Source organism: Podarcis vaucheri, assembly GCF_965113315.1.
Source record: "Podarcis vaucheri genome assembly, chromosome: 10".
Lineage (NCBI taxonomy): Eukaryota > Metazoa > Chordata > Lepidosauria > Squamata > Lacertidae > Podarcis > Podarcis vaucheri.
Genome location: NC_138748.1, coordinates 25,538,964 through 25,562,523, shown reverse-complemented (window position 1 = coordinate 25,562,523; position 23,560 = coordinate 25,538,964). Strand labels below are relative to the sequence as shown.

Here is a 23,560-nt window from a genome sequence, read left to right as displayed (position 1 = left end):
CAGGTGCTTTTCGGAGGACAAGAATTTTGCTAACTCTGCCCAAAACTGCTTAAGTAAGATGGACAGGATCAAGACAAAAAGGAAGAAGCCACTCAGCTTTCATTTACTACTGAGCAGAGCCTCTGAAAAAGAACCAGAAAAACAGCCATCAGATTTTTGTGAGGAGTCAATTTTACATCAGGGTCCATCACCATGCTAATTTGCGTGCAAAGTTGAATGTTGGTTATTCTCCCAATCTGGCCTTAATGCACTCTTCACGCCAAGATTTTTTTTTTAGCTATCCCATTTGAAAAAGGAGAATCAATTATCCATTACATCCCTTTAACGCCAATTCTCTCATGATGCTCAGGAATCTCTACATCTGGGATCTCTACTGAAAACTAGTGGCAGAGAGCCAATAAACCAAAAGGAAAACACACGGCTAAAGAGAGTCATACTTGTAAAATTGGGTTTCCTGCTCTTTCACGGCTTGAGCTGGAGCCCTGAAACCGTGAGCAGGCCAGTTGCATCTACAAAGGATAAAATCAATGCTGCAGTAACCCAAATTGTTCTTAGACTACATCACCCACAGCATATTTTTAAAGCACATGGCTTCTCCGATGGGAACTGTAGTTTAAGGGTAATGAAAATTGTAGCTCTAAACAACAGTTCTCAGGATTCTTTGGGGAAGAAGTTATGTACTTTAAATATGCTTTCAAATGCATTGTCTATTACTGTTCTCCAACACAAGGTGTATGCACTGAAAGTTGGATTTGGATCTGCACTGGATACCAAGAAAAAGGTGGCCCCAAATCTCTTCTTATCACCTCAGCTGAGAATCTGGCCGGGAAAAGGAAGGCGAACACGGTCCGAGCAGCAGCAGCTGCAGCATCTCACCAGTCTTCACATATATACAAAAATGTATGGGTAATTAGATTACCTATACAATTCAAGTTGTGGGTTAAAAAACAACAACAACTGTAAAGGCATTAAATCAAAATACATTACAGTTCCTAACTCACTCTTTGGGAATTTAGGGTACTGAATCATAAATGCAAACTGTCCTCGGAATACGCTGCTTCCTTCACAAGCCCATTTTGTATGGTTCATTATTCAAATACATACAGCACAGAAATGAAACTATTATTTAAAGGTTACCATTAGTACAATTCAAAGTGCACATAAGCAAAATATACATAATTCAAATAGCAAGGATTTTGTGATAACTGGGAGCGTATATATTTATCTTAACACATTACATACACTGCAGCTTGAATCTGATATGGGAAAGCAGCCAATTCAAAAAACAACAATAAATATATGATAGCTTAACAGTAATGAAACTGATAATAAATAAGATTACTCTCACTCAAAGGACTAAACATTCTCTCCCCCCCACCCCAAAATAATTTTTCATTTATCCTATCATTCAAAATATGTATTTTTAAAGCTTCAAATATGGCAAAGATAAATGTTAGGCATAAAGGAACCAATCTTTTGAGGTATTTTCACAAACTGCTCAACTCAAACAATGTAACTGCTGGTGACAGAAAAGGTGATTACTTCCCCATGATACCATACAAGGTACATATATTTTTAATTATAAGCACTCTAGTCCGGAGTGCAACTAATGTGAAATATATTACCTGAAATTTTTATCCTTCCCATTTAACAAGACATTGAATTTTGGGCATCACAATAAATCACCCTATGAATCAGAACAGTAGTGGTTAAATCATATATGGGGCAGAAGAGGAGATACACGCAGGTCCCACTATCCAAACATTTGTTATACAAAAACTCACTTATCCAAACATGAGGAATTAGTATCCAAACCCCTCTATACACACCGCTAATATGAACAGCCAAACCTGCATGTAGTACTGTAACCAAACATGCAGCCTTAATATACAGCCTTTTCTGTTTGGCCAGAAAACATGATGGGAGGGGGAGAATGGAGGAGAGATTGAACAAGAAAGCATTTCCCCTCATTTGCCTTTTGTAAGGTTTCATATGGTTTTCGTGTGTGTGTGTGTGTGTGTGAGAGAGAGAGAGAGAGAGATTTTGGAGTCAAAATCCTTTGGTCAGGAACACATCAGAAAGTTCCTCATTGGAATTAATGGAAAAGTTGACTCGTTATGCAAACACTTGTCTTAACAAACGATTTCCTGAGAACGCATTGTGTTCAGATAGCGAGACCTGCGTCTAGTGGGTTATTTCCATCACTTAGTAAATGCAGTATCTTAAAACATAGTTCACAGAAGGTTAGCAGAGATTAAAGAAACTGAAATACATACAGTGGTACCTTGGGTTAAGAACTTAATTCGTTCTGGAGGTCCATTCTTAACCTGAAATACCACTTTAACTAATGGGGCCTCCTGCTGCTGCCACGCCGCCACTGTGCGATTTCTGTTCTCATCCTGAAGCAAAGTTCTAAACCCGAGGTACTATTTCTGGGTTAGCAGAGTCTGTAACCTGAAGCGTCTGTAACCCGAGGTACCACTGTAGTTTGGTTAGTAGAATTTGTTATACAATTCAAACATCATCAAGATACACTATGTCCACAGTATTTCCCTGATCCACCAAGTCCGTAATTCCATCAAAAAAAGTAATCAGATTGGTCTGGTATGACTTATTTTTGAGAAACCCATGTTGGGTCTTAGTAATCATAGCATCCCTTTTCTAAATGCTCACAGACCGACTGTTGAATTATCTGTTCCAGGACGTTCCCTGGTATCGATGGTTGGTAGCTACTTGGGTCTTCCTTCTTCACATTTGTGAAGATGGGGACAAGATTTGCCTGCCAGGTTTAGCCCATCCATTTAGCAGAGTGAGGCTACCACCTCAGGCAGCTGATTTTGGATGTCATGAAAAGGCACCAAATATTTGTCATTTATTATTACTGCATTTTTACTGCCAGTGAAAGGGGACCGGTGGTTGTAGATTTTTTTTGCCTCATGTGTTAAAATAAGTTGAATGGCCTTGAATAGTAGGCATCAATATTGTGGCAAGAGGGGCATCATGTGCAGTTTCACCTCAAACAGCAAAATGTCCTGGGCTGGCCCTGTCAAACATTGATTCCATGTATTCAAAATGAAAGAGTAGGAAAACTACATATAAAGCCCAACATATAAAAGATGCAAATTATCTTGAGATTCTTTATTCAAGAACTAAGTTTAAAAACAACCCCTTCTCATGCTGAGAGGCTTGCAAGTCTGAGTAGTTTTAAATTTATCCATAGCTTTCAAGGATAAAAGGTGTTATAAACAAGACAGTGCCTGGAAACATATGCAAGTTTCTCAAATATAAGACAAAGAAGAAATACAATACTCTAGGTTACAAGGCCTTAAACGGCAGTGCCATGGTTAAAAAAAAAAAGTATTTTGAACTGCAGCCTGATCAAACTAGTTCAGTATCATTGTATGTGGTCTGAGCTAAATGTTTGGCTCTATCCTTTGTTTGCAAGTGAACTGATGTCCAGGAGAGGTCAATCTGCTCCAGAAATCTACAGTACATTAAAAACCAAGAGTCAGTCATAAGGGCAGCTTGGCCCATCTGTTCTCAAAGATATATTTTAGAAAAGCTGTGTTCCTCATCTAGATGGATGCCTTATGGTGCAATGAAGGCACATCAACATCTGCCCTTAAGAAAACTGTAGGACTACTTGGATATAAGCATAATGTACTCTACAGAATGATTCTGTACAGAATCCAGTAAAAAAAATCAGATTTCTGCAGCATTTAACAAGTGTGTATCCTTTGTCAATAAATGTAAAGAACGAATGTAACTAGAGCCCTATTGGATCCACGAATGGGCTTCCTGGTCTACAATCCCATTTCTAGCACTGCTAGAAAAAGCCAACAAGTAGGACCTGATGGCAACAGCCCTTCCTTGCTATTGATCTTGCAAAAACTGGTAGGTTTCATTGTGCTATCATGGCAAAGAGCCACTGATAGACCATCCTTTATGAACTTGCTTAGTGAATTCCATTAGTTAAATATCTGCTGTGTGAAGCAGTCCTTTGTCTGTTCTGAATCTACTGCTAATGAAGTTCATATTGAGAAAGGTGAATGGAAGAAGGTTCATAGAAGGACAGCTACTTATGCCCCTTGAAAAGCCTCTCCAGAGCATCAAGGTGTCTTGAACAATGCGACAAGATCCAGGCGTCAATGCTGGACTCCTGCAGCCCCTCATACTCCATCCTACATTGGTCAGGACCACCCTCCTCAACCCACCAAACTGGGTACGTTTCGCCTGCTTGTATCCCATCCCACATTGCTCAGGAGAGCTCAACCCCCTACGGATGCTTTTCTGTAGGTCCAGGCAGCAGCAAGAGGGAGGAAGGTATTGAAATTTCATTCTGTAAATTCCCTTCTACTCACTCGTCTTAGAATCCAAAACTACAGGTGCAATTCAACAGTGCTAAAGCAGATTGTTCCATCAATGGAAGCATTTCTGCTTGCCAGCTGGAACAACCCCATCTCTCAATGCCCTCAGGGTTCTGGTAGTAATCCTGACCTCCCCAAGCATATCTGGTGAGGTGGGAGGTGGTGCATCGGTGGGAAAAGTCTTGTTGCACTAGCAGGATTCATTGCTTCCACTAGCTTAACAACTTAATTAAATTCAGCCCTATTGTCTCTCCAAAGCCCAGCTCTGAAATGTGGGCAATAAAGACCATATCCTTTGTTGTTTTCACAGTTTCCAGACCAAGTCCATGGCTTCTCACATTAAAAAGGCTGTCAGGAAACAGACCAGGAAAGACATCAGTCGGAGAGTTTGAAGGAGGACTGGGCTACATAGCCAAATGGTTTGATGCAGTGTCTCAGCTTCATACTGTCATAGGTTTGTTTTAGCATAATTAAGCTGAAAGTGTTATTAAGTTGCTCCTCAGCAAAAAGAAAACCAAAACAAAAGAGCTTTGGAAAAATTAAATAATTCCCACATGAATCTGTGAACGGAGTAGCCTGAATGCAAACATGTATAGAATATCCATGTTAATAGAGATCTGAGTTACATTCGACTTTCTTGGCGCCTGCACACTGGATGCCACATTTCTAAAAAGAGGCCCAAACCATACAGTAGTTACACATTTCAGGGGGTTTCAATTTCACGGGTGAGGGTACAGGCCCCATTAAAACATGGTGGTCATTCAATAGGGGAATGTCAGGTGGGCCACAGGAGTACATTTCCAATCCTCTACCTCATTGTTAACATACACCAATTTTGTGTGTTGCACTGGGTATCAGTACGTTTCCAGCCTAATTCAAAGTGTTTAACCTTTCTAAACTATAAATGGATTGGGGCTGTGTTATCTGAAGGACTGCCTTCACTCATTATAATCCTGCCCAAACACTTAGATTTGCTGCAGGGGTCCTTCTTTTTTGCCCGCGGTCAATATTTGTTAGGTTTGTGAGTGCAAGGGAGAGATGGTCTTAATGGTGGCTCCAGCTGACTTTTTGCCCCTAATGTCGCAGTCTTGAAGTGGTCTTTATAGACGTTTGCCTTCACTGCCTTAACTGGGATCACAAGTATGTTAAGAAAGTGGATTTGGAGCTGCTGCCTGACATTAACTGAAAAAAAAACCTCATAGAATCACAGTTTGAAGGGACTACAAGGCTCATCTAGTCCACCCACTGCAATACAGCAATCTTTTGCCCAGCGTAGGGCTCAAACCTACTACCCTGAGAAATTATTGAATACTATCTGTTATAGCCATTATTTATCGTTATCACTCCTTCCTTGAGTATCATTTTGTGAGGATATGGCCATGAAGCATTTTGCAAATACTTTTAAACAAACAAACATACCAACAAACAATACAGTTGGAATTTCACTGGAACAGGGCTGATGTAATCCATGTAAAGAACAACCCAAGGGCATGTCATAACATAAGGCAGGAGAGAGAGACAGGAGTTTTATCATATTAACATACAGATAAAATAGGATAAGGGCCATCACGCTACAAGCAATAGGAACACAATAAATAAATTGACAGTCAAAAGTTATCTGAAGCAGTAGAACATAAAACAAGAAGTTTCAAAAAGTCATCTATGATCAAGATGAAAATTTGCAATTCAGATCACTTGGGTGTATTAACAGAATATACACAAACTCGCACAGTTATTTAGAAACAATAAACATTTTGGAGATGCTCTCAGTAGGTAATAGGGGCTTGCTACATAACACAAACACTGAGATGATTTATTTGAGAAGTTGTTCTAACTCTACAAGTATCTAGTAAGCATAGTTACACAAGCGGATGGGGAGGCACTACAAGCTATGTTTTTGTACACAGAACATTTTTTACAAAAGTCTCACAAATTAGAATGGTTAGAAGAGTACTTCTGAGACATCATCTATACATTTTTTAAAACAACAACAACAACCCTACTTTTACTTATCAAACTCCTCTTTTACTAAAATACAAATAAAAAATCTAAATTTGTTTCATTTCTGCTTAGTGTCAATTACAGAAGAATAAAGGAATCTTTGTTACTTTCACCAAAACTTGCAAATCATGTATTTATTTAAATATTTTATTTCTCTGTCCTCTCCACAATAAGGCTCTCCTGAGAGTAAGGAGACCCTACTGAATATGACTGGGCTGAGGTGCAATAAGGTCAAAGGTATGTGTGAGGGGGGGAACTCCTGAGAATTGGGGAGGGGCACCATCAGTGTGTGGTAATCACCCAATTCAGTGGGGCACCCAACTCTCCAGAGAGGCTTTTCAGGGTGAAGGGAAGAAACTAAGGAAGTCAGTTTCCACAAGTCTTCGACTGCAGACTTTTCTCTGGAACTATTGTCTATAAACAAGAAAATGCTAACATTTTGGCATTTAAAAAAATATAATACAACAACAAAACAGAAAAGGAATGGGGAATGTAGCTGAGCCCAATATCCTTATACAATAACCACAATAATGGTATTTCCTGTAACTCAGATTTCAGTGTCAGTCATCAATCAGTCGTTCAATAGGTAGTGGAACAACAGTCAGTACTGTAGCTCTTAGAGGTTTCAGAAAAATGCACTTTAAAGTTGTCAAGAAACTTTAATCCTGGAGGCAGACTGAAAATGCTGCCCTGCTATAGCAAACATGATTAAGGCATCATTGTTACTGAGAAATCTCCTACTGACGCTATCATTGTCATCTGCTGTTACACTGCAGGCCATCCCCCCCCCCCCGACCTAGTAATACTTTCAGGCAGAAAAGGTTCCAAAATATGTCCACACATACAAACATTTCCTGAATGAGGAACATATCTTCCAACATTTTAGGTTCACAAACACTTGCAATTCACAGTTCCACCCAGCTTCACCATATTTTAATGCAAACTATGCAAGAGAGGATAGCAGTTGCGGTCCCTATAGCGATTGGTGAAGTAATTAGTATGATTACAGGCAGGAGAACTAAAAAATGCAGAGAGAGGGGAAAGTCCCAGGGATGGCTCCTGTAATATTTACAATAGCTATGAATCACGCTGAGCATGCACAGAGTTCTTTTATCAGTGAACTACTGCAGCCTTAGAATTAAAGAACAGGCATTCCACAGTAGTTGGCACCCTTATTTCTAAAAGAAAGGAATCCTTATCGAATTCAAGCATTGCTTCAGCTCCGAAGAAAGAGGAGGAGCTTCAACCCATCAGCTCTTTCTCCCCACAGCCCAAAAGCAATCTCCCTTGCTTTGTCTTCTGGTCCTTCAACCTAGGGACCACCCCCCTGCAACAAGATAACCATGACCCCAAACACACACATTATATTTCTCTGGCACTTCCTCTCCTCTGCATATGCTCTCCTGCCTCCCTCTTCTGACTTTCACATTTCTAAAAGGAATGAGAGGCAGACAAGAGAAAGAACTCTTCTATGCCCTCTCTCATCTTTCTACCCACTTAATAATTGCAGCCTTCTCACCTTAGGGGCTTAACAAGATTTTGTGGCTTGTAAAGGGACAGCAGGATACATAGTAATAGTCTGGCTCAATACCTGTAGTCTTGATACAAGCAGCTAAACAAACAGGATTGTGATGTCATAATTATGTCATCCAATAGAGGAATGTTTTCAGCCCACCTGCTAGCCAACTTTAAGTACATTTTCATGAAATTATAATTACTGTGAAACTTCTTTTTCATGGTCTAGCTACTGGTTCCCAAACTGTTTTCTGTCCAGACCACTTGAAATTTGCTGTAGGCGTTCATTGCACCACTTAATGATTTTTCAGCCTTTTCTGGTAATTATAATGTGCTGATGCTGTGTGATATTTAACTGCATTTTTACAGACAAACCACATACCACTTGAATGAAGCTTATGGACCACAGTTTGGGAACCCCTAGACTAAGGTACTGGTCCAATTAATGGGATAGACACTGAAATTCAAGACTGAGAAAAATCCTTACTAAAAATATTTTTTCTTCTTGTGCTAGGGTAGATCTTTTTTCAAGCTTTCTGATACCTTTGTCCCCATCCCATGAAGCGTGATCCACAAACATACAAAAACAAGTTGCTGGGAGCAGGGATGTAAATTAATGAATTCCTGGCTTCCAACTACTGAAGGCATGTACATGGTGCTTGTTCCAATGTGGAGATTGCCCACTCTTCAGTCCAGCATCACTCTTCCCTCCAGCAGCACAAATTAGATATTCAACCGGTGAAGGGCTATGAGAGCAGAGCAGTGCAATGCATGTAGTAGGGGACTTTCCCTTTTGTGCGTGAATTCACATACCACATTCTGTTTGAGTAGCTTTCCATTTTTCCACATTTAGGGAATGCTTTTGGCACTGACTTGCCTCCATGGAATATCTACACATCCATCAAAAAACTCCTGCCTGTTCAAGAGGATCCTGGGGGATGCAGGAGAGTCCACTGTATGTGAACTGAGGCCGCTACCTAGAAAGCACCCCAGATTTCCCCAAAGCTGTGTGTTATAGGCACAACTGGTACCAGTGGACAGGTTGCCTTTCATGGTTGAGTGGATTGACACCATTAAAACATTATTGACTTACAACTAACAAAGCACTGATACAACTTAGGAATGTAATTCATATCTCTGGTCACATATCCCACATGGACTGCGGAATTGTATCTGCTTAGATACAGCGTTTCTATTGGCTCTTGCCAAGAGAAGGACACAAAGCAAGATCAGTGTTGCCGATATGTGAGTGAAATATGCTCCATTTCTCCTTTGGATGTGAACTGGATGAAGCTGTGTCAATGCTGAACTTGTACCTGGAGGAATAATAGGTGGGGGCCAACTTACTGACGCTGCATCCTGACAAAACAGAGACACTGCCGGTGGACAAAAATAAATAACAATAAATATCCATGCTGTTTGGCTAGTAGAGTTACAAATATTTCAAATCCGAAAACTGAACATGCTGCAGAGCTCAGGAAGTTGGAGGGTAAAAAAGAGATGTACAAGATCACCCATAAGTGCTCTGTGGATGATCCTGATGATATATACAACAGAACAGAGGTGAATAAATTTGCACATTATGGGCACACCCATTTGTAATTATACAATCATTCATATTATAGTCTGCAGAAAGGCACAATTCAGCCAAAGCTTAGCGCTTTTCCACGGAAATCAATGCTGCTTAAAAACCTATGCCCTCTCTCGCTGAAATCAATGCAACAGAAAAGTGCCAAACTTGGCCTGCTTCTATCCCATTTCCAGTTGTTGCTTTTTTGGCAACTTGGCTGTGGAGAAACTGAATAAAACTAGACAGTTTCTTTTAATGCATCTAAAATGTGTGTATGCTGAATTTCCACAATCAAGTGACCCACTCCCTAAGATTTCACTATGTTTTCTTCCGAACTTCATTTTGGACATGGCTTCAAGGCTTTCCCCCTTTTTCTAATTCCTGTTTGTCATGTTATTCATTTTAATGATGGCTTTGCTAGAGATTTGATTTTCTGCTGTTTTTGTTGTATAGTTTTGGAATGATTGAATATTATTTAATTTTTTATAAGGTGGGATATAAATAGATTAAATTGATACAATCTAAAAAAGCATATGAATGTGCTCTTTTGATATGAGAAACATATTTCTCCCAGATAAATCCTCTACTGTGGAACAGTAGGTGAGCTATATATTCATCTCAGGAGTTTTTAAAGCTGCAAATGTCTCTCTAGCACACCACCAACAAAATGCGCACATCAGGGGAAAGCTAGCAGTTTTACTTTCAGTACTGCAGCTCTATTGTTGAACATAAGGACCCAAAAATAACTGGAGGTAATGTCACATACATATTGCTTTCGTCAAAATGAAGATAATTAACAATATATATAGCAGGTGAAGTAGTAGGAAAAGTGATATTTTTTGATCCAGTGAAGAGACAGTACATCTACTGATGAAGAGCTGATACTATCCATTTCATGCTCAAATGTCTAACCATTTCAATAATCCTCCAATTTTTGTAATTAATCTTTATGCAAAAAGGAAAAAACCTTGCTAATATATCCCTTAGTTACATGTTTGTTTTATACAAAGCTGCATAAGGCATATGTAAAGTATACATGCTGCATAAATAAGACATCAATTGCAAATAGAGGCATTAAGATGCAAAACACAGCCTTGAATGCGACATATGCAGGAACAAAATCACGTTAAAACTGTAAAATGCAAGGAAACATCACTCAGTTTTCAGAAGAGAACCCACAATAAAATAAGTGAATACAAAAGGTTTGCCTGTGCATAATCAAATTATATCCTGATAGACTGCAGATCATTTCAGTGAATTTAAGCTGTACTATACTCCCATTGCTTAAACAATAACAGCGAGTGATACCACATCAGTATATGAATGTACAAAACAGTTTTCTTAACATTTCCAAGCAAAATGATGCAAAAGTGGAATTTGTACATCTCTACACACACACCACACATAGACAGAGAGAGAGAGAGAGAGAGTTGGGTAGCTAAAATAAGTAAAAACGAGACTCTGGACCTACCTGTGTGACCATACTTTGCATGTATGGTACTGGATGTTGCTGTTGCTGTTGCTGCTTTTGCTGAGCAGCACTTTCTATTGCTACTTTTGCTACAGTACTTGGATCTGCTCCAGCTGGCACAGCAACCATAGTTGCACTGCAGCCAGCCTTGTTAGGGTCACTGATTGTAACAATTCTAACTCCTACTTTATTTGGGATTCCTGGAACATTTTCCCTATCGTTATCCTCTGCTGGCCTCTTTACAGTTTTGCATTCTGCTGTGCCATTAGTCGACCGAACTTCAGATGACAGGGGAGCCAGGGGCCCGCGAGGTCCTGAGTGTGGAACTGCTATGATTTGATGCCCCTGTATAACAGAGGCCGTTGACTGTGGCGAAACTACTACACTTGGGCGTTGCTGAGGCACATCTGAATTCAAACTTGAAGCTAGAGGTCCATTAGGTACATCAGCAATGGTACCACTAAGTTGCTGGGTTAACAGTTTTGAAGCCTCTTGTGTACTGCTTACAGCAGACGTAGTACCCAAACCTAATACAGGTCCGTTGGAAAATCTTTCCCCTTGATCACCTTTGGCAGCATCTTGTTGTGTGGCATCCATATTCCCTTGTTCTACTGGAGAAATCTCACCATTTCCTACATGATTGGAAGTTTTGTGATTTGGAATGTTTTTGCTTAAATGGGAACCATCGCCTTTTTCAAAGTCACAGATTCCATTAACGAGGGGTTTCCTCAAATCACTTTTAATTTCCTGCGTTTCCGGTTGCTCAGAGTTCTGCTTTCCAAGAGCTCCATTTTCACCCAAGTCTAACGACGGTCCATTACTGACCTGCGAGAACTGATTGGCCTCATTCTGAGTTTTCCCTGAGTTAGCTGGAGGTAGACTGGAGTCATGTTTTCTTCCGTTTAGAAGACTTCCCGCTTGTGTTTCGTTTTCCTTTGCATCGCCGTTGCTGGTGTTTGCAGCTCCTCTTCGGCAAGAAGGGTTCTCCATGACCTCAATTTTACGCTCGTGAATATGTAAACCTGTTGCCTCCTTTGCTTCTTCTTCCTTTTGGCAAATGATTTTGTCTCCTTTGAACGGGGGAGCAGCAGCAGAACATGACGATTGTCCGGCTAGAGGTGCCTGGGTAGGTGGAAGCGTTTGCACCTGCAGCCCAACTCCTGCCTGAGTGCCACTCACCGCAATTCCAGCTGGAGCAATGATCGCATTTCCCTGACTCACAGTTGCCGTAGCAAAACTAGTATTTGGCACAACTGTTATGGTGACCTGATTGCCAGAAGTCCCTTGGAAAATGGTCGCTGGACTATTTGAGATCAACTGGCCTGGCAATATTTGTAAATTGGAAATGGGAACTGTTTGGACTGTTCCTTGGGGCTGGATTGCACTCTGCACCAACTGAACGTTTTGCTGTCCAACTAGGAGTGGCTGAGCCGAAGACTGCCCTTGAACTCCAAAACTTGGTGTTTGGTTATTTGCCATCTGATAAACCACTTGAGGGCTGGGAGCTCTTGCGTTGTTTGGAGGAGGAATCTGCGGCGCTGGGAGAATTAGCTTGCCCCCGGGTGTCGAGGGGCCTCGCTTAGGAAGCAACAGCTGTTTTATCAGGCTTGACTCACTAGGAGGAGGCTGGCCCACTGCTGGGTTATTTTGCTGCGACTGAACTTGCATCTGTACCTGCTGTTGCTGCTGGACTTGTATCTGTGGCTGGGACGGTGCTGGTGAATGCTGCTGCTGCTGCTGCTGCCTCTTCACAGAAAGCATCTGGCTGACCGTGGGAGGGGGTCCTTGCGTTTGCGGGGTGAGCGGTGGAGAGGATATTACGGTAGGGACTTGATTATTTGAAATTGGTCCAGGTGACGGGGAGGAAGCTGGGGTTAGGTTTGGCTGCCCACCCAACTGGACAGCTTGGCCAGTGGGTATCGAAGCGGGATTGGTAAGAACAATTTGGTGAATGGCTGGTGCGTACGTTGGACCTTGCTGAGCTGGCTGGCTTACGATCACGACACTTTGCTGAGGTGGCGGAGGCTGCTGTTGCTGCGACGGCTGCATGGGCTGCTGTACCACTGTTGCGGGAACGGGCTGAGAAGGGAGGGGCTTTGGTGCAATGTTCTGAAACCCTACTCTAGATGTCGGTGGATTTTGGACGCCAGCGATCGTAACCACCTGTCCAGCAGCAACTTGGAAATTCTGAACTGTAGTAGCAGTAACTATATTGGAAGATGAAGTTGTGACATACTGCTGAGGGGCTATGATGACCGTGTCTTGTTGCTGGTTACCAGCTGTGGACTGCTGAGATGATGTTTGTACTGGCTGTGATGATGTGGTAATGAGCTGTTGACTCTGGGAAACAGCTGATGTGCATGCTGGTATGTTCTGTACTCTGCCAAATATATGGCCCTGAGGTACAGCTTGTTGAATTACCGTAACAGGAGTGCCTGAGGGTATTTGTCCCGGTACCACCGCGTGCAAAGGGGACTGCTGAATTACAGGTTGATGAAGCAAAGTCTGAGAGCTGACAACAGTAACGGAGGGCTGTGGCCCTGCAATGCTAGGATTCTGATTGGAAGGTTGTGCGCCACCGCCTACAGCGATAGTAACAGGAACTGCAGACTGGGGAACGGTGCTCTGTATGACTGTGGCCTTGACTACTTCACAAGAAATTGGAGCTTTATTCTGTATGACCGTCATGGGAGCATTTTGTTGTTGCTGACTGTGAACTGAAGGGTTCTGTAGTATCCTGGAGCCAGTCTGTACCACTGTAGGTGCACCTTGAATAGGAAAAGACATTTGTGTTGCAGTTAGAGTTGAAGACTGATTGTTAATAGAGGTCCTCGGAAAGTAGTTTCCAACACTTGGCGGTCCATGTGGGAGTCCTGTAGACCAAATAAAGCGGGGGAGGCCATTAGTGGGAACCTTGAGATTATAGCAAGCAATATTTCAAAGTAGAAGTATTATTTGTTAACTTAATCACACATGGTTTTTTAATTAGCTTTGGAGTTAGCTCTAACCACAGACTTTGTACATACCAGACAGAGGTTCAAGTATCTATCACTGTACTTGGTGTCCATGTATGTCCCTTCCTCTCCTTACAACTCCAAGGGCCAACAATGGTGTGGAATGCCCTCGCAAGGAGATAAAGAACTACAGAACTTTTAGAAGACATCTGAAGGCAGCCATGTATCAGTAAGTTTATAATGTTTGACTTTTCATGTTTTTATATATGTTGGAAGCAGCCCAGAGTGCCTGAAGCAATCCAGTCAGACGGGTGGGGTATAAATAATAAAATTGTTGTTGTTGTTATGGTTCACCCCAGCTGAATGCCCAATTTGCCAGGTACACATGACCTGCTTTTGGATAACATCAGTGTGCTACAAAATGCAGGCTTACGATTTAAGTTGTTAAATAATAATTTGCATTATCTACATCAACTAACATGGAAACCAGCTGAAGTAATCTCCTCTACCCCCCAGAAAAATGGTTTCCAAAGCATTGTAGCATTGTCTCCAGGATTGTGTATATGTATATCTGCATACCGTATTTTTCCGTGTATAAGACTAGGTTTTTTCCCTTTAAAATGTCAAAAATTAGGGGGCGCCTTATACACGGATACATCTCCCCTCATTTTCTTAAATCTGAGTCCCCAAAAATAGGGGGCGTCTTATAGACAGAAAAATACGGTGATTTCACACACCAGCCCACCATGCAGTACACTTACAACATGTATACCTTGCTTTTGAAAAAAATCACAATTCCATGGCAGCTTAGTGAGCACATGGCTCTGGAACACAGGCTCCCCCTCAGCCTCCATGTAGAAAGTCAGGTACTGCCCTGCACATCAGCAGGAATGTCTCACCCATATGATCTGCATGCCTTCTCTTTGTAGTGGAAGGATCATATGGCAGGCTATACATAATCAACTGCATCAGATTAGATGCAGAAAAGAGGCAGAATGCACGTGAGCGTAACCTTAGTTCCCATGCCACACTGGGTATATATGTCTCTACGGGTAGCAGCATGTATAGTGGCCAGACCTGCCTTCCCAACACGGGTGTCACTCCTGTTTAGCCGCATGGGGCGGTGGAGAAGTTGGGGCTGCGTGGGTTCACTGATGGACAAGGTATACTGGCATTACGCTCCTGCTGCTGCCCCTGCATGACTCCAACCTTGCCACCTAGGGCAGCACAATCCCAAAACATGCACGACTCTTGGTCAACATACGACATAATACTGCAGTACTTGAACCAGCCCAACATTTTGTGCTCTGAATCAGTTCAAAACTCAACATAAAATATTCACAGTGTATAAATTACCTGCTGGTGAAGGAGAAGGAGCTACATCAGGAACAGAATCAACCCGAAGGACAGGGGTTGTCGAAGGTTGTTGCTGATAGTACATCTGAATAGGGAGAGGTATAGCCCTCCTTTTCACTCCTAACACATGAATATGTGCCTGCCCATTGTTATTTGTATCCTCTATTCTCTTCACTGAGTGATTGGGAAAGACAGTTCTGCCAAACACAAGCAAGCAAACAAACACATTATTTGTAGCAGTGATATACTAATTAATTTTGCTAGCTTTTTTCAATGATCTTCTGAGCATAAAATCTAGCTTTGTATGCAAGTATATTTTCTAAGTATTGTGGTAAACTATGTCAGAAAAACCATTCCTCAAGGCAATTGATGGACGTTTCAGTTTCCTGCCAAACGTGAGGGTTCTGAAGTAGCGATTATATCAGTGCTTCCCAACCAAGCCTGCTGTAAGCAATGATCAGTTCATGTTTCAGCACCAAGGAAGTGTGGGCATTGGCAATGGAATTGGTATGGAGAACAGAACACAGCAGTGGAGCACTTGGGAAGAAGAATGGATCAGAGGGAGACAGAAAACGAATGCTGGAAGAAAAGTAGTACTGAATTTCATCCAGTTATTTCTAAAACAGGGAACAGCACAGGAAGGAAACTGTGCCTTCTAAGCCTGAGAAAATTTCAAAAAGGCAATGGAGTACATATGGGCCACGGCAATTATTGCTATTTAAGGGCGGGGTGGAAATCTAAGGCAAGAAAGAAAAAGTACTATAAAATGTTCTAGATTTCTTCAGCACAGTATGCTGCTTGCATCCCACAGCTACTTTTTTTATAGATCAGCAGGTTCAAAGGAAGGTCTCCCAGACTCTTGGCTCCAAGTTTTAGGTTTGGGTTTTCAAAAGATAGCTAAGATAAAATGAAAAACCCACACGGAATGTTTGAAAATAGCAAAAACAATGGTTATACAAACAACTACCACCTTTAAGAATACAAGATGGTCATATCCATAACACACTTTCTCCTTAAATTTGCAAATCAATACAAACTGCAGAACACCACACATCCCCAGGCTGTGATTTATTCTGTGAATAAGTTAAACTTACCGAAGACATTTATAAAATCCAGTTGATGTTAGGATTCCACCGCGAGCTAGTTTGCTGCACGTGGAGAGGTATTCAGAGTACATTTCAGCTCGGGAGATTGAACAATCTGGATTGACCTCAAAATGGGCATTCAACCTAAGGAGACAATTTGGAAACAAACTATATAAGCACATATGCAAAAACTAACTGGCTTACTGTTCTGCAACCATGTTTTTCAAACTTTTTAAGAAACACTTCCTACATCTACATTTCTGACACAGAGCCTCTGTGCACTGCATAAGGTTCTGGATGCAACTCCAGTTCCATGGGGCACTGGCTGGCCTTTGGATGTCTTCCACTGCCCTGCAAAATAAAGTCTCTTCATGGCTTTGATATTACTTTGGAATGCCTGTACAGGCAGCCAGGTAAGCACCTGTACATATGGCAATACAGTATGTCTGTACAGTATGGCACCTCTTGAGAAAGACTATACAGTTGCTTAGTCCTACAGTATGATAATGAATTTAATAGGATGGTGCTATGGTGGCCTAATGTAAAGGCTAATATATTTTGTTTCTTCAACAAAAATTATCACACTAAGCTGTGATTCCTTGATATAAACATTTCTGAACTACACACACACACACACACACAGAGAGAGAGAGAGAGAGAGAGAGAGAGAGAGAGAGAAACATAGTGCTTATCTATGAAAATGTGCAAATCTATGAAAACATTCAAGCATGGGATGTAACAAGAAAGAAAGAAAGAAAGAAAGAAAGGAAGGAAGGAAGGAAGGAAGGAAGGAAGGAAGGAAGGAAGGAAAGGAAGAAAGGAAAGAGCAGAACATACAACAGCCATCTTAATACAAGAGTAAAAATCAAGCCCCTTGCTGTGAAGATATAATTAAATGCTTTATGCTCTTATCTGAAAACCAAGACACTTAAAATAGAAAGGAATGTTGTATCATTCAGCCATTCTTGTAAAGGCTGTGCACTACTACACAGCCAATGTTCAAATTAGCTGATTAATATTTCTTCAAAACAACATCAGAATATTTTTATTTCTAAAATATACATCAACCTTTAAAATGAAAATATTTTAAATTTAAACATTCTCCTATGGTTGGCTTTCTCTCCCAGCATTAAAATCCTTGAATTATGTACTCACCACTGGCATGCAAATTTTTCACTGTCAATTTCTACTATTCCTGGTGGTGGAGCAACATGTGGTGCTCTTGATGCTATGGAACAGAAATAATAGTCAGGGTCAAGGATTTAAACCACCACCTCACCACCCTTTTCATTTGTTTAGTTTCCACCCCTTACTATTTCTCAAACGTACATTTTGGACCTATTTTCCTGAGAGCAACTCTGCCTGAAGGTAGTGGAACTTGCATTTATTTGGTGTCCAACGCCATCAGTTCTGAATGCAAGCCAGGGTCCCAAAGGAACACTCTAAGGCTCCCAATTGTTCCTTTGCAGCCATGGCTTTATCTAGCCCATACCTGATGCCTGATGAATTAACAGATGGGTGTAGCTAGTTCAAAGTGGCCTGGTGTGCCCAACTGGGAGGCCTGGCTAGCCTAATTAGGTCCACGGGCTGGAGGATCCCCACCAATGCAGTAAAAGGTGAACACTATACAATATAATTTATATAAAATTTGTTTAGCAACAGCAATACTAACCTGGGGTAGTATGTGATGGAACCTGCTCCACTTGCTGCTGCCTGATATCGGAGAGTAGATGGCTCGTACTCTGATGTTCGACAAGTTTTACTGCCCCGAGTGCATCTGATCCAAACATCTGGATGTCCATTGAGACCAGACATACTAATGTATCTGAATCATTAATATTAATCATATTAATATTAACACAATAGAAACTGAAGGACAATCCATTTATTACGTTTTCTCTATTCAACTGATGAAAATGAAAATAGCTTTATAAGTTCGGTATATGCATTTTTCTTGGCCTGGTATTTATTATTGCATTTAACTCATAATTTTATATACTACTTGACTGTAAAAAAAAATCTCAAAGGAGGTATTATACTGAAATCATAATTGAAGAATCCAGATATCTGCTTTTGTCATTTAGTATAATCTTGGGTGGGGGGGAACAGATTCAGTTATTTGAAGATGTTCTAGGAAGACCATGTTTCTTATGAATGTGGTCAACTTGGTAATAAAGTTTAGCATCAGACATAGAATCCAGTACTTAGTATGGACTCTTGAGAATCTAAGGTATTAAAAGAAACCATATTCTAATGCAGGGGTCAGCAAACTTTTTCAGCAAGGGGCCGGTCCAATGTCCCTCAGACCTTGTGGGGGGCTGGACTATATTTTTTTGGGGGGGAAATATGAATGAATTCCTATGCCCCACAAATAACCCAGAGATGCATTTTAAATAAAAGCACACATTCTAATCATGTAAAAACACGCTGATTCCCGGACCGTCCACGGGCTGGATTTAGAAGGTGATTGGGCCGGATCCAGCCCCCGGGCCTTAGTTTGCCTACCCATGTTCTAATGGACAAAAATGGAAAGTATCAAAAGAACCTCCAGATCACAAGATATTCATTTGGTGTCCTCCAAGGCTACTTATCCTTCATTGGTGGTTTTTAGTCATGCTACCTGCATATTAATCTGCTACCTTCCATAGTTTACTATTAACTTTTCTTGACTTTGTATCACTCCTTGCATCCACCCTCTTTCTGTAAATACTCAACTACTGAGATCAGAACAAAGCATGCAAACTAAGCAAGTTTACGCAGCTTACTTATTGGCATAATTTATTTTGTACAGTTTTGTGCAACCTTCCTCATTGAAAAATATACATTTCTTTGGTGCAAATGACAAAAAACTGCACTGCAACAGCTTTACTTTTATGTAGCACTTTTAATTTTCAAAAGTCCTTTACAATTATTGTTTGTGTTGGTTTGGGGGGGACTGTATGACTCCAACTTTACAAATGGGTAACAGTGTCTGCGAAATAGGAATTGGCTAAGATCACAGCACAATAAGTTTATGGCACAATGGGAACTTGAACCAATGCCTTTACAATCCAAATCAAACTCTCTACCCACTGAACTGTATTAACTGTTGTTTACTTAATAAGAAACATGTCTGGGAGCCTATAGCTAATGATATTGATAATTTTAAAAAATTGCTCACTTACCTATGCTTTTGTCAACTTTTGCTATCTTAGTACAAGCCACTTCACCCATTTCAGTGAGCATATAGAGCACTTCCAAAGCTGATATGACAAGTAACACATCAGGCAAAGTGAGATGACAGATGATTTCTTTGTAGGATTCTTGATCTACATATTCACAAATTAAGACACCATTGTCCTCAGCTTTACAAAGATTAGCCAAGATTTCCATGCCTGAAACAAAAACAAATATTTTAGAACCAAACATCTTTATCTTCAATTATCCAGACTAGAAGTAATAACCACATAACAGCTTACCCCTCATTTTTAAGAATCTATCTCTTGCCATTAAGCATTTTGTAACAGTATGAAACATTAGATGAGTTGTTTTGAAATCAACAGGGTCCAATAGAAGCTGAAAAAGAAAGAAAGCACTTTTACCTGAGTGATGTACTTATAATGGAGAATAATATTTACAATCACTGAAACGATTAGAAAGATGTCAAATTCAATACTGAAAACATTTTCAAATGGATGCTATATCATTTCCACTACTGTGGACAAGTAAAGCCTGTTCTTCATTAACTTTCACTGTTTTTATTACCACTTAATTCAGTCTTATGTATGAAATTTTGAAAGCAATAGGAAGTAACAGTCCAAATCCATTCATTTCTACTAAAAATTCTCTCTGAGTTCAATGAAAATTATTGCCAAGTAAATGTGCAGAGGATTGAAGCCTAAGGTTACAGTTCTATCTGTTCTTATCTGGCACTATGCCCCAGTGAAAACAAAAGGATTTATTTTTGAGTAAGCATGTATAGGATTGTTCTGTAAGGCTTTGTTTGCACTACTTGTTTAGATTATATTGGAAGGCCAGCCAATAGCTTTAAACATACCAGGAGAAATAAGCATTAAATGTACAGGACATTTCCAGAATTTGAAGAAATTAGGGCCCTTTTGAATATACCACAAAGGAAGTATAAAACAGCCACTTTTATTGTATTAAGAATGCACTGGGCGCAAGCTAGGAGAACAGTAGCCAATCTTCAGTGTTAAATGTAAAAGTATTATTGACAATTTGTGGATTTTGATTTTAGTGATGGGTTACATTTTGGGTGAGGGTATGGCATCTAATTATTTAATCTCATCCCAGACAAAGAACAGGGATACTACTTTGAAACAAAAACAAAAACAAACAACCCATATCTTTACATCCAAATGAGGCATTCCATGATTACAAGTACATGCTATGAAGAACACAGGGATACAATTTCAGTGGACTAAAAATATCCGCAGAAACTTGCTGTTCTTGAAAATATTAGAAGAGATAATAAGAAACAACAAGAAAGAGTCTGGAAGATCTCCAGTCCCCTTTTATATGAGAATCCTTAATGTTTAAACTCAATCCAACCTTGGGATTCAAGCCATTTAACTCATAAAGAGCATATTCTGAATTTGTTTCTTACCTCTGCGGCAATGTTTCCTAATGTGTCAAGCCCCAACTGTCTTAGAGAAATAAAATGACTGTGAGCAGAGAGTAATAAGAAACGAAGACAGGTACGATTAGCTGCCAACAGCTTTACATTTCCCTCCTCAAAGGAAAGATTTCGTAAAATCACTGCAATCTGGAGAACCCGTTGTCCTTCAATATCGTTAATGCCCAACTTGCGTGGTGGATGAAATAAAGACTCCCATATCCAGTCTTCTGGTGTAGCATCTATAAAAGACAACACATTCACTTGAACAGTTTCTGCTCTAGATACCCCAGATATAACCCAATGCTCATTTGACGTAACTCACCTTGAGATTTGTTTCTGTCTGAAATGAGGTCACGTACTTCATTATCTTCAACAATATCCCTCCAAAACTGAACAAAAACAAACAAACATTGATTTATTTTTTTATTGCAAAGTTTCCTTTAACAAGGTAGCAGTCTGAAAAACCCATTGTGATGCGGGGGGAATGATGAGACTGATTACAATATCAGTATGTGTATCTGATTATAATATGTGTATTTGAAGAAGTGTGCGTGCACACGAAAGCTCATACCAAAAACAAACTTAGTTGGTTTCTAAGGTGCTACTGGACTATATATATATATATATATATATATATATATATATATATATATTCTACAGTAACTTAGTTATCAAGCAAAAATCATGATAAAATTACAGTGCAGGATTGTACACTCCTGACCCAAAAGTACTATTTTGCCTTCACCATTTAGCTGCATAGCTACAGATGTGCAGTGACAGAATTATGCACTTCAAAACTTATCCAAGTTGTGCCTTTCTTTAACGAACGAATACCTTCCATTTTTTTTTTAGGTTGGATGTTTGCATCTTTTTATTTAATGTGCTCAATTTATTTTCTTTCAATCTGGGATAAACTGCGAACCTATAGATAGTCTTGGACTATGATTCCATATTACTTCAATCACCCTTGATTATTGGCTATGCTTGCTGGGGCTGGTGGAAGTTGAAGTCCCAATAACAACTAGAAGGACATTTGCTCCCCAGTCTTGATGGTCAATGCTACAGTATCATTTTAAATCAAAGCAACCACTGACGCAAAATAATTTCATGTTTAAAAGTAAAAGACATCAGCATGAATAACAAAACTCTAAGCCATCTGCCACCTTTTGTTATATGCTTATTTTTAATCCTATCAGTCTCTTGTTCTTCTATCTCTAAATGAAACTCGTATGTAGTGTCACTGTAAATATCATGGCGAGGAAGTACAGTTAATTCACACTTGGTTGGGAGAGCAAGCATAAAAAGAACACCTTGAGCACTATTCCACTATCTGGGGGGCGGGAATCAAAGAAGAAAATAAAATGTAACACTATATAACAATTTATGCAAACATGATCTCTTTATCAATTATTGAATGTACAGTAATAGAAATGACACGTCTAAAATCCACTTAATGCACGCCTTCATTAAAACATGAAACAATGAAGCATTTAAGTAGGGTGCACTATACTACTAAACATTAAAAAAGGAAAAAAATAGAATTTCCAAAATATAGCTAATTTTAGAATCAGTGTTACTAAACGGCATTCCTGAGTAATTCTTTTTAAAACTGTGCTATCATACTAGATACACTGTAACAATTATAAATAGATTTTGGAAAACATCCAAGCTTCCTATTAAAAAAATCCTCACAACATAACTGAAGCTCCTATTACTGTTATCACTAAACAATGAGACATTCCTGGACTATCTTTCCTCGGGACACAAATATTCAATGGATGTAACAGGTCAAACACATATAATTCGGTAGGTTTCTATATGCACCCCTAGCAATAACTATTTGTGGCCTTTTTGGTGTAACGACCAAATGGCATGGGACACAATTCTTCCCCCCTAGAAGCACATCACCCATATGTAGAAGGATCCCCCAAAAGATGCAAACAGAGCGTTCCCCAACCCAGCAATATGAATGCATAGTCATTCAGTGCACCAGGCTATTGCGGTGGTACCTTGGTTCTCAAACGCCTTGGTTCTCAAATGCTGAAAAACCCGAAGTAAGTGTTTAGGTTTTTGAACGTTTTTCAGAAGCCGAATGTCCGATGTGGCTGTTGGCTATTGTTTCCAGGGCATCTGCACCAATCAGAAGCTTCGCCTTGGTTTTCGAACATTTCGGAAGTCAAACAGACTTCCGGAACGGATTAAGTTTGGCGCTTTTGTTTTTGCTATTTATTTTGTGTTTTTGGTGAATTTGTTTTTGTGACTGTGTGAAACCCAGTTCAGCTACTGATTGGTTGATTGACTGTGTGACTGTGGAAATGGATAAAAGCCCCCCCCCCCATCCAAACAATGACTATCATCAGTGCAGGTAAGGGGGGAAATAATTTTAATTTTTATCATCTACAATACTTTCTTATTTATTTTATAGTACAGTACATTGATTACTGCTTTAACTTAATGGATCAATGTTCTCGTTAGACAGCAAAATTTGTGTTAAATTTCTGTTTTTGGGGTTGTTTTTAAAAGACTGGAACAGATTAATCCGTTTTGTATTGCTTTCCATGGGAAAGTGCACCTTGGTTTTGGAATACTTTGGTTTTGGAACAGACTTCTGGGACGGTTTAAG

At 40.1% G+C, this 23,560-nt stretch overlaps 1 protein-coding gene and 1 long non-coding RNA gene across 4 annotated transcripts in view; one reads left to right on the top strand and one right to left on the bottom strand.

The window, feature by feature from the left end:
• ARID2 (AT-rich interaction domain 2) overlaps positions 1–23,560 on the bottom strand; it is a 102,386-nt gene that overhangs the window by 10,081 nt on the left and 68,745 nt on the right. For 2 of the 3 annotated variants that reach the window (XM_082239415.1, XM_082239416.1), the window contains 9 exons: positions 21,260–21,326; positions 20,926–21,176; positions 19,778–19,874; positions 19,484–19,693; positions 17,992–18,144; positions 17,475–17,547; positions 16,329–16,463; positions 15,235–15,431; positions 10,925–13,797 (listed from right to left, as the gene is read on the bottom strand). In XM_082239415.1, the coding sequence (XP_082095541.1) occupies positions 10,925–13,797; positions 15,235–15,431; positions 16,329–16,463; positions 17,475–17,547; positions 17,992–18,144; positions 19,484–19,693; positions 19,778–19,874; positions 20,926–21,176; positions 21,260–21,326 (4,056 nt within the window). The remainder of the gene's footprint in view (positions 1–10,924; positions 13,798–15,234; positions 15,432–16,328; positions 16,464–17,474; positions 17,548–17,991; positions 18,145–19,483; positions 19,694–19,777; positions 19,875–20,925; positions 21,177–21,259; positions 21,327–23,560) is intronic. The other variant, XM_082239417.1, reaches the window with a different exon arrangement.
• Positions 7,894–9,294, top strand: LOC309541755. Its single transcript, XR_014223888.1, has 3 exons — positions 7,894–8,159; positions 8,253–8,313; positions 8,398–9,294. It is a non-coding gene; the product is annotated as an uncharacterized lncRNA (long non-coding RNA).